General features: G+C 39.5%; 1 protein-coding gene across 1 annotated transcript; it reads left to right on the top strand.

Moving 5' to 3' along the window:
- The first annotated feature begins 8,474 nt into the window (after positions 1–8,474).
- Positions 8,475–10,413, top strand: LOC125145754 (cystatin-A5-like). Its single transcript, XM_047819912.1, has 3 exons — positions 8,475–9,138; positions 9,443–9,544; positions 9,730–10,413. Exons 1-3 carry the CDS (start codon positions 9,064–9,066, stop codon positions 9,877–9,879), a joined length of 327 nt encoding a protein of 108 aa, XP_047675868.1. The 5' UTR covers positions 8,475–9,063; the 3' UTR covers positions 9,880–10,413.
- The last annotated feature ends 1,525 nt before the right edge of the window (positions 10,414–11,938 follow it).

Genomic DNA, 11,938 nt, shown 5'->3' with positions numbered 1-11,938 from the left:
TAAATGATGACACACCAGTCCAAAAGTCCTACAACGCAGTCCCAAAGCCTTTGTACAGAGAAGTTAAGGAATATGTTCAAAAACTTCTTGATCATCGGTGGATTCGGAAGTCCACATCACTTTACTCCTCCCCTGTGGTCTGTGTTAGAAAAAAAGATAAGAGCCTTAGACTTTGTGTTGACTTTCGCGGACTAAACACTAAAACCATTCCTGACCGCCATCCCTTGCCACGCATACAAGATCTATTAGATAACCTTGGAGATTACTCGTGTTTCTCCATACTAGACCAAATCAGTGCCTATCACCAGGGCTTCTTTGAGGAGAACTCCAGGCATGTGACAGCTTTCAGCACACCTTGGGGATTGTATGAGTGGATTCGCCTTCCTTTTAGCCTGACTAACGCACCAGCAGCTTTCCAAAGGTTCATGGAAGGTGTGCTAAATGGTTTAAGGGATGAATGCTGTTTTCCATACTTAGACGATGTTCTTTGTTTTTCGAAAACCTTTCAGGACCACATCAAAGACCTGCAGAGGGTTTTCTGCCACTTATGGGAGCATGGTGTGAAATTATATCTAAAAAAGTGTGAATTGTTTAAACCTCAGGTGAGATATGTGGGGCGTCTATTTTCAAGTGAGGGTGTCCAAGTTGATCCCAAGGATCTGAAAGCAGTGCTGCAATGGAAGGAGTGGAAACCAAAGAATGTGGAAGTTAGACTTTTATTGGGTTTTTTTGGGCTACTATAGATCGTTCATTCAGGATTTTTCCAGAATAGCCCGCCCACTGTTTAAGCTTCAAGAGCATCCTGTTGAGTCTTAAGACAGACAGGTCAAAACTGGGCCAACCAAACAGAGTGTTAAAAAAGGTCAGTTTCCATCTAAGACACCAGTTCAGTGGACCCCCCGAACACAGCGCTGTTGTAGCTCGCCTTGTCGACATGTTAACCTCCTCTCCTATCCTGGCCTACCCAGACTTTGATTTACCTTTTGTCCTCCACACTGATGCATCCAATGAAGGTCTGGGGGCTGTACTCTATCAGGAACAGGGGGGTAAATTATGTGCAATTGCCTATGGCTCAAGAACACTCACGCCCGCCGAGAAGAATTATCATCTTCATTCCAACAAGCTTGAGTTCCTTGCCTTAACCCCTTTATGCCTTGGCCCCCTTTTGCAGGTTTTTCGCCTACATGACCTACCCAACAAAAAGTGGCACAGCTCCCACAAACTAGTTTCAGATTGATTCTAGGCCTTACTGGCGCAAAGTTACAGAGGCTAAAATGGAAGGTTTTCATTTCCGCCTGGGTTGTTTACCTGATAAACTGATTAATCTTATTTTTCTGGAACATGTTAGGAACCAAATAACAACTGAGGGTCATAGCCACATGTCTTGGCTTTCACCAAAAAAAATTCAAGACAAAAGATCCAAAAATGGCTTCAATAAAAATATTTTTCTACGGACATGGTCGTCTGGTCCAGCGTTTTTGTGTACTTGTTTACTGTATAACTTTGAATTAAAATACTGCATGCTCAGTTTGAAAGGCCTAAAACAAGCAGAGACTCTCTGGCTACTACTCTGGTGTGAAAACAGGCCTGTAACTTGACACCCTGAGCTGTGAGAGTGACAAAAGGTCAAGGTATACGCAAGAATTCTTCTGCACAGCTTTTTCACGCAGATCCTGGCAGAGGAGACGCAGCTTGTTGCATACCGTTGGAATCGTCTCCTTATTGGCTAAAGAGCTGTATAGGTCCCGGCCCATTTCATTGCTATTGGAAGGAGTAATTGTCAGTCAAAGGCGGGTTCCCAAAATTGATGTCATGACATCATTGGCTTCTCAGCCGTCTATCTCTGCAATACAAGCACCGATTGGCTCAAGTGAGGGCTTGTTTGATTCGTTAGGTCCTGGGCTATAAATATGACGTAAATTTAGAATTTTTGAATACCCCAATGAGAAGTTAGAGCGGCAAAACAAGATGATAGCGCACTACTGTTTCCAGTTTTCGGAAGACAAACGGAATATTTGCGGCACGAGTAAAGCGTTTTGGATTAAAAGGCTTACAGATTCCAGTTCCTTGGACCTGTGTGGATTTTTGTGAAATATTTGTTTTGGAATATATTACCCCAGTGAAGCATATAAGATTGCCTCTGAAAATAGTAAAAGGTGTTCTGCAAAAGGGAAAAAATACTATGATCGTGGTGTCAGAGGAATTGTGCTTCAGCCAGGTGATCGTGTGCTTGTCCGCAACCTATCGGAGAGAGGTGGACCTGGTAAACTCCGCCCATACTGGGAGAACAAAGTTCACCGTGTTGTTGAAAGGATGGGAGACGGTCCTGTATATCAAATTCAAGCTGAAACCGGTGACCGCTCTCTTCGTGTACTGCACCGCAATCTCCTTTTACCTGTGAACGATCTACCACTTGAACATGATGGTCAGGACAATCAGACACAGGAAAGACAAAGACAGAAACTACACCACACGAACAAATGTCTGAAACCCTCGAGCCTGAAACCAGTGATTCTGGGGATGAGGAAGGATGTGCATGTAATCCCAGTTTAGTACCAGTGTATGAAAGAAAAGGAGCAATTCCAAACAGTTCCAGGGTGAGCCAAACAGTCATATTCGTGTAACAGCACCAGAGTTTCACCCTGTACACTACAGGGCGGAGTCAGATAACCTTGAGACATATGAGCAGCACCCTCTGGTTGTGACATCAGAACCATCTCAAGCACTGACAAACTCGTTGCCATACTGTATGTGGAACCTCAGAAACAATTGAATGACTGCATAGTTGGTAGTGATGAGGACACTGACCTGGGAGCACAGCAGGTTGCACAGCCAGTGAATGATGAGGATGTTATCCTGCTCAGGTCTACCCGTGCAGTTAAGCCAAAGGAGGTGTTCACGTACAATCAGATGGGCCAACCTACATATAAAACATGGAGACCAACAGCCAACACGATGCATGCTTGTGTCCTTTACCCTGTCCAGACTTACCCTGTGCTACCGACATACACCACTACCCAGTGCCAGCAGTATGGGCATTCTAAAAAAAAAAGTCATGAAAGAATAGAAGACACTGGTCTTTCTAAAACATGCACATAAAACGCATACATTCTTTAAGTTACAACTTCAGTTCTAGATGTCCAGAGACATGTCTAAAAGCAGGGGAGAGTGTAATGGGTCAAAAAAATGTAATTGATTACAAACTGCTGTTACTTACGTACAAGGCTCTTAATGGTTTAGCTCCCATGTATCTAACTAGTCTTCTAACATGTTACAATCCTTCACGCTCTCTGAGATCACAAAACTCAAGATTTTTGGTAGTTCCCAGAATATCTAAGTCTACTAAAGGTGGTAGAGCGTTTTCTTATCTAGCTCCCAAACTTTGGAATAGTCTTCCTGATAGTGTTCGGGGCTCAGACACACTTTCCCAGTTTAAATGTAGATTAAAAACTCATCTCTTTAGTCAGGCGTACACATAATACATCCTATAGTATCATGCACTAGTACATCAGACCTGCACATTTTTATGAACAGCAGATATGTTAATCCCTTTCCACTGCTTCTCTCATTGTACCGATCCCGAGGCACCAGCTCCCAACGTCCTCTGTGGGACGAAGCCTTTGGATGTCCACTGAGCTGAGGCAGACTCTAAGAATCCTGAGACATCTCCAGTTAGACTCTGTGATACTAAGGAGATCCGAAGTCCATGATCCTTACACCAATACAACATTTGTTTGACTGTATATGACAATCACACCCCCAGTGTCACCCATATGAGGATGGGTTCCCCCTTGAGTCCGGTTCCTCTGGTTTCTTCCTTTACCAATTTAAGGGAGTTTTTCCTTGCCACTGCTGCCTGAGTCACCTCAGACTTGCTCATAGTGGGATAAATACATACACATTGTGAACTATATATCTAATAATAATCTAGAATTTTTAATTCTGTCAATTCTTTTACTTTTATTATTTGTTATTTACTTTATCATTAATTATGTTTACCTTCTGCTCTATGTTTATGTTCTGTAAAGCTGCTTTGAGACAATGTCTACTGTAAAAAGCGCTATACAAATAAACTTGAATTGGATTGAATTAATTAATAAATTTGATTCCCCCCTATTAGATGGAGATCATTTTCAGCTGCAGTTTGGTTGGATGAAGTTATCAGAATTGTGTCCTGATGTATGATGTGCAGATAAACTTCTGCACCTGCTCTACAACCGTTACACTGAATGACCAAATATCACCATGTTCAGTATCATAGAGTTCACATTCACATTAATCTAATTAAGTGTTTGTGTGTGTGTGTGTGTGTGTGTGTGTGTGTGTGTGTGTGTGTGTGTGTGTGTGTGTGTGTGTTTGTGTGTGTTCTCCAGCTGGTCCGGTGGTGAAGCCCTCCGTGTCTCTGCTCCCTCCCTCTTCTATGCAGCTCTCTGATGGAACGGCCTTGCTGCTCTGCCTGCTCTCTGCCTATTCTCCATAGGGGGCGCTGCCAAGGTGGACCATGGATGGTGCCGAGGTGAACGAGGGGGTTCTGACCAGCACAGAAGGACAGAAGGACAGCATCTACAGTGCAGCAGCACCCTGACCCACAGTAAAGAATGCTGGGAAGAGGCCGAGTGAAGTGTTTTTGTCAGCGATTTGGAACAGCACCTTTAACAGCAGGTCGAGTTCAGCACTGTGTGTTGTGCTTGAGTGAGTTTGGCTGAAGAACCATGAACATCTGCTGAAAGTGGTGATCTATTCTGAGTCTCAGAGCTGTACATGCAAATGTGTGTGTGTGTTTGTGTGTGTGTGTATTTGTGTTTGTGTGTGTGTGTGTGTTTCGCTCAGTAAATCTGCCTCTTTATGTACTACCAGTGATGAGGATCACATTCATTTCTTATTTCTCTGATTTGTCAGAATTTACTTTAAACTATTAAAACAGTTACAAATACTGAATACATGACAGAATAAACAGATTTCTCTGTTTGTAAAGGAAAATAACAACCTTGAACAGAATGACACATCTAGCTTTTTTTAATAAAATAGGACAGGATTTTTTCTAATAATTTTTCTTCTAATGGGGTCAAGACACTGATAGACACAGAGAATGTAGACAGATCCATCCTCAAATTAAAAACACATGTAGGATCAGGGCAAAAGAAAAATGTACACAATTATAAACCACAAACTAGAACAGAAAATAATAACTATTGGGATGAAATAACACCAAAAATAAAAAAAAAAGAATCACATGATATCTGTAATAGTGGCCTATTCAACACAAGATTCTGGTCTTGAATAGGCCTCTATTACATGTGCTTCATGTTCTAGATAACAGTGAAAATTACAAAATGAAAATAAATTCTTGAATGCTTAATATATGTACTCAAATATAATAATAAACACCATCGTTCATGATATATTTTTTCCACACTCCCATCATGTCATATCAGACTGCTAGAGCCTTTAGACAGTTTAATCAACAAAGGATTAGTTTTGCTTTTAATTATTAAGAAAATTGTCAGGTTTCAGATTCTTAATTTAAATAAGTTTTAAGTTTAAAAGATTTTTAATTTAAACATATTGCACCTTTCAAGGTTATAACATGCTGTTTGTTTCCTCATTTAGCTTTAATAAATAACAGTGTTGTATAAAGTACTAGAAAGCAATATTTGAGTAAAAGTTAAAGTATCAAACTAGAAAAAGACTTTGGTAGAAGTGAAAGTCACCTTTTAGAATATTACTCAAGTTAAAGTCTTGAAGTATCTGATATATCTAATCCAAGATGGAAGAAACCATGTTTGTCCTGTATTGTTTGTTTTGTGTTTGAAAAGGCATTTCTTTTAAATATTATTTTTAACCGTGGAATTTCAACATTTGGATTTTTAAAGTAAGCGAGTGGATTACTGTATTTCGACGTGGAGTTTAGTCGCTTTTTTTGGTATTTTTGGGCCTTTGGATCTCTGCACTACTGATTTACATCTTGTGTCATTCTTTGGAATTGCAAGAGGGCCTCTGGATCTCTGCACTACTAACTCACAGTTTGTATCTTTCTTTGGAATTGCAAGAGGTATATCACCACTACATTCTGTCTGTTTTAGCCTCGGATGGGTGAAAGAAACCTCAAAAAGTCTTTGATATTGAGGCACAGTACTGTGTTTCATTGGTGAATGTTTTCAAACTGGATACTCATAGCTGCTAACAGCTAGCTACCACTAGCTGTAGTTACAGTTTTCACGGCTTGCTGCCACCAGCTACTGACTCTACCACCAAGCTGTTGTTTGCCTAAAACTCACTTATTGGCCATTCGCCTACTTTAGTTGTGGCCTTTACATCCACACTATCGTCAGCTCAGTGGGTCTGCCTACTATGGACTCAGCTCCCTTCATTTCATCAGTTATAATCTGCTGTAGCCTTAGAAGCTACAGCCTGTTGCAGTCTCGGTCGAGTCTTCTGCTGTTGGACTTGTTCAAAAGGAAAAGAGAAAAGGAAAAAATGAAGTTTTGTTTGGTCTTGTTTGTCTTTCTGATTCCCTTTGCTAGTGGGGCTGTCCATTTGCAGTTAGAAAATGAGTCTATTTTTATGCAGTTCCCTTATGTAGTCTTAAAGCCTGAAACATTTTCCAAGGCCCAAATTAAATCACAGGGACCAAGTCACTCATTTATGTTTGGTTTTAAGGTTTCAAATCTACTCCATCTTCATTGCCTTTCTATTTTGAAAGATTGGTTTGTTGTCTCTGCAGACGCACTTCCTGTTTAAAAAGGCTTGTATGTTTTTTGCACCTTCAACTTGGAATGAACTACAGAAATCACTAAAGCTACAGTGTCTAATTTCCTTAAATGATTTTAAATGTTATGTTAAATCTATAGAACATGAGTCCATTCACACTTGCAAATGTTTTTATTAATGGCACTTTTATTTAAATTGAAATGCACTTGAGTTGTTTTTTGCCTTTTTATTTGTTTTGTGATTGTGTAATTTAATTTGTTCTGCTATTTTGGCCAGGTCTCTCTTGAAAAAGAGATTCTATATCTCAATGAGACAAATCTGGTTGAATAAAGGTTAATAATAATAATAATAATAATATATGCTGTACTTAAGTATCAAAAGTAATTTTCTGATATTTAATGTACTTAAGTATTTGAAGTAAAAGTAAAAAGTAAAATTTCAGTGATTTTCAGTAGGCATAAGAGGCACTTCCAATGTACAGAAACATTACTTGCAAATACGGCCACGGGTGTATAACGTTATCTTCTTCACCCTGTTCACTGAGGAACTTGGTGAGTTCATGGGTGATATGAGACAGCTGAAAGTGGCGATAGCCAGCCATGACCTCAGAAGGAACTGGCCTTGGGTAGGGAGAAGGGTGAGAATCTATGGGGGAAAAAGGGAGTATATAGGGAAACTAAAGCTTAAAGTATCCATGAGCAAGCCCAGTCTGAGAAGTAACAGACTGAGATCATAATGAGGTTATAAGTTCAATAAAGCTTAAGCAGCTAACAGAGAACTCCATTTATATTCAAAGCAACATTATAGCAGCAAAGGTTTAGCAATATTAGCAATACGATATAATCAAATATAAGTAAGATCTTTTAACATAATTCACACTCATATAACATATAATCAGTAGAAATCATATACAGTATAAAATAGCAAGAGAAGAAATGAGAAAAACTTACTCATTGTAGCTGAAAGGAGGATTAATCCACAAGACGTCTGTCATGAATGACTGAGCGACAAATGTGATACAAACAAGGAAATAAAGCTTTCTCCAGCACATTTTTTAATAACAATGACGAAGAAGGTTGGAAATAAGAGGAAATTAACAAGGACAGGAAAATCCATATACAGAAAAATCCAAGGGCAGACCTTGAGTCTAGGAAATTTCTTCTGCTGTTTTTCCAATTCTTTTCTTTTTTGCTTCTCTTTGTCTTTTTCTCCTAGCTCTATGTTTACTGGTATCTGTAGCCTTAATCTCACTTTTCTTTTGTATGGGAATATGAGAGCAGGGTTTTGAAGCATTGATAAGGTTTATCTAATGAGCATGAAGTTAACCATTCATGTCCTTCATCATCCATTCTACCCACCATTCTTACAACACTGAGCACATGCACATGAGACCTTGTGGCTCAACGGTAGCGTGTCTGACTCTAGATTAGAAGGTTGTGTGTTCAAATCATGTTGGGGTCAAAAATGTTTATCTCTCTGCTGGGAAGAAAATTGAATCATTTGGATTGCAACAATGCATATATGACACCAACAAATTCCCAGAGGGGAGTAAAGTAAATTCAGCAAGCTTTATACTGAGAGACCAACAGCAGCTACACACATTACATGAGCTATTATAAAGAGGAAAGATTTTTTTATTCTTGGACAGAAAATGACTACAGTTTAAAGTTGCATTTGAGACTATCACTTGCTGGCAAACGGACACAAATCAGACACTTTGTCTATTTCTTATTCTCAAATCAACTCAAAACAACTCAAATCAACTCAAATCAACTCAAATTAACTCTGGTGACCCTGTGACCCTAGAATGAAATCATGTTTAACTTGATTTAAAAATGCTCACTCACTCTGCCACTACCAAGCTCACAGTGTTTTGAGTCCCTAGTCTGATCGTCACTTCTTACTGAGTTACTTCATTAATCCTAATGTTCTACCCCTGGTTGGAGTCTCGTCGCCCCGGTGGTCACCTTGCCGACACATTGCCCCGGTGGCCACATTGATCTACATGCTCAGCCAGTGTCTCATTGGATTGTTATGGATGGAGCCCGGAGACTGCCATGCCTCCTTTGAGCCAATTTTGTGTCAGTCAGCTGTATGTTCTGGTCTTTATCAGCAATCGGGTCTGCACTGAACTCAGAGTTTAAGATGACCCACTAGTTCCTCAGTAGCTTTCTGCTGTAGAAAGGACATTATTTACATGCGTGTGAGTATATGAGCGTGTGGTTTCTAAGGAAATTTCATCATGTTAAATGATTGTGAGAGTATAAATATATCGACTTTACACTGACTGTAATACAAGTCTTTCTGACTAGCTGCTGAATTTTTCTCATAGCTGGAACCTTCAGAAACATCATGTCTAGTGAGCTGTTTGCACAGTGGTCTGATTGGAAAGATCCAGATGAGCATGATATCATCATCGCCAATGAGGTGAATAACAATTTCTGTTTCTCATTAATGATTTAGTTATGTTTTGTTTTTTATTTAGTAAAGACTGTGACAGACTAAAATCCACTGTTATTCTGCTTTGAGTTTTTCCACAGAGAACAATTCAGCATTTGAGTTCTAAAGAATATCTAGACATTTATAGACACCTATCACCTGTCATGAGAGTAAAAGTGAACCTTATGGAGTAAAAAGTAACAGTAATTGAAAGCTATGAAGGAAACTGCAGAAAAACTGCATAATTGTTGAAAATGTGTAATTTTTTTAAATGATAATGTTTTTATTGTAGGTCAAAATTGCTGCAGAAGCGATTGTCAGAAGCCAGTTCTTTACTTACAAACCTCTGGTGTACAAAGAAGGCACAAATGTGGGGACCAAATACATAATCAAGGTGTGTGTGTGTGTGTGTGTGTGTGTATGTGTGTGTGTGTGTGTAAGAGAGAGAGAGAGAGAGAGAGAGAGAGAGAGAGAGAGAGAGAGAGAGAGAGAGAGACTAAAAACATACTTTAATAATACTCGGAATATGTTTTCAAACCTTTTCTTGTTGTATTTAATATTCTCTCTCTTTCTCCCCAGGTGTATGTTGGAAATAATCAGATTGTTAACCTGATTGTAACGCCATCCTTAAAGGTGTTTGCACCGCAGGGCAAATGTCATACAAAGGCAATCTGCTTTACTTCTACCCGGATTACAGTAATCAGACCGCCGCTCAGAGACGAGAGATGAATTTATGCAGGAAAAAGCTCACGCAGATAGGGATCTCCTCCTTTATGATCTACCCCTCCGTAGTAAAGGTAACACACCACGGATCAACCGTACTCCTTCAAACGCCGTTGGAGGTGGAAGCGTATCTCGCTCAACAACAGGCTCAGTTGAAGCGTTAATGGAAGCCAGTCCGTGATATTGAAGGTAAAGTTGGCAATACTGTCTATGGGGCGGCTGTGTCAGGAAAGTTTTGGATAAATCGTGATGCCGAGGTTATTTCCGGGCTCGGGTGACCAACTGTTATACTGGCCGCGTATCCCATATGTGTTAATTTCCAGGCGGATAGGAGAGTTTGTTTTCACTCTCTGCTTACTGCCTTTTCATTTTGTTCTCACTGTTGTTCATTTACTGTTCCAGATGCCATGATATGTTTTCGTAAGTTCACATGGTTTTGTTTTTCATTTAAAATGTATATAATGCTGTTTTTGATCTATGGCTCTTAAAGTAATCTCTTGGAACGTCAATGGCCTAAATGGTGCAATCAAAAGGACAAAGTGCTTAGATTATTTAAGATCTAAAAAGGTGTCCGTTGCAGTGATACAAGAATCTCATTTGAAAGCAGTTGATGCTAACAGATTTCAAAACAGGCATTATAAATTAGTCTCCTTTTCCTCCTCCACTAAGAAAACAAAGGGGGTCATGATACTTATAGCCCGTCATCTCACTTTACATATTCATCATACTAGGAGTGATACGGACGGCCGTATTACATGTGTACTAGGTACTTGGTCCCATAATAAATACACCTTTATCTCAGTTTATGCCCCCAATGAATACGACAATGTATTTTATCAACAACTTACACAAATGATATTAAGCCTTAATGGCTATCACCTTATAATAGGCTGTGATTTCAATACGGTGCTTGACCCTATACTCGATAGGTCTCATATGTCACAGGCGGATCCAGCCTCTTCTAAGATGTTTAAAGATTTTATGAAACAAATTAATGTATGTGACATATGGCGACTGAAAAATGACAAGGTCAAAGATTTCACTTTTTTCTCAGCACGCCACAAAACCTTTTCCCGTATTGATTACCTGTTGGTATCGCCTGCTTATATTCCATTTATTGACAGCACCGATATATAACCTCTTCTTCTCTCAGATCACTCCCCTGTGACCCTAAGCCTTCTTCCATACCCCCTCCTAACCGGGTATAAGCGCTGGAGATTCAATACCTCCCTACTTCATGATCAAAAATTTATCACGCAACTACGTGCCTCTTTAGTTGATTTTATTCAATTAAATAAAGATTCAATAAACAATCCTCAATCTCTATGGGAGGTTACAAAATGTTTTATAAGAGGAAAATGCATCGCTTTTTCTTCCCATCGTCAGAAAATAAAGAACAGTCGCAGAAACGAGTTGGAGAATTTAGTTCAGGTGACAGAACGAGAACTTAAAAATACTTATAGTCAACATAAGGCAGAAGAACTGCGAGCACTTAAGTCTGAGCTGAAAGGTTTACTTTTACATAGAGCAGAATTCATTATGCATCGCACAAGGCAGTCATATTACTTTAATGGGGAGAGACCAAGCAGATTATTAGCAGCAAGGATCAAACAGGTAGAATCTAAAGCAAAATGATTTTATTTACACACAGCCTGAAGATATTAATCAGATTTTCAAATCTTTTTATGAGCAACTATACAGTTCCTCCAGCAGGCCCCAGAAATATATCTCCTTCCTTCAACAGCTTCATCTTACTAAATTTGATGCAGAACATCAGGAGCTCCTAAACCGTCCCATATCCCCTGAAGAGTTAAAACTGGCCCTCGAATCTATGGCAAAGAACAAAGCCCCAGGTAATGACGGAATTCCACCTGAATTAATATCTTCTATATGGGACATAATATCGCCACTTATTCTTAACTCCCTAAATTACGCGATTAAAAATAATGCTTTGCATAGAGACCAAAACACAGCTCTTATATCTCTGCTACTTAAGAAAGGAAAAGATCCCCTAGAGTGTGCTAGTTATCGGCCCATTAGCCTAATTGCCACTGATGCAAAACTT

The sequence above is a fragment of the Tachysurus fulvidraco genome, chromosome 10 (genome assembly GCF_022655615.1).
Source record: "Tachysurus fulvidraco isolate hzauxx_2018 chromosome 10, HZAU_PFXX_2.0, whole genome shotgun sequence".
NCBI classification, from domain to species: Eukaryota; Metazoa; Chordata; class Actinopteri; order Siluriformes; family Bagridae; genus Tachysurus; species Tachysurus fulvidraco.
This window is presented reverse-complemented; position numbering and strand designations above follow the sequence as displayed.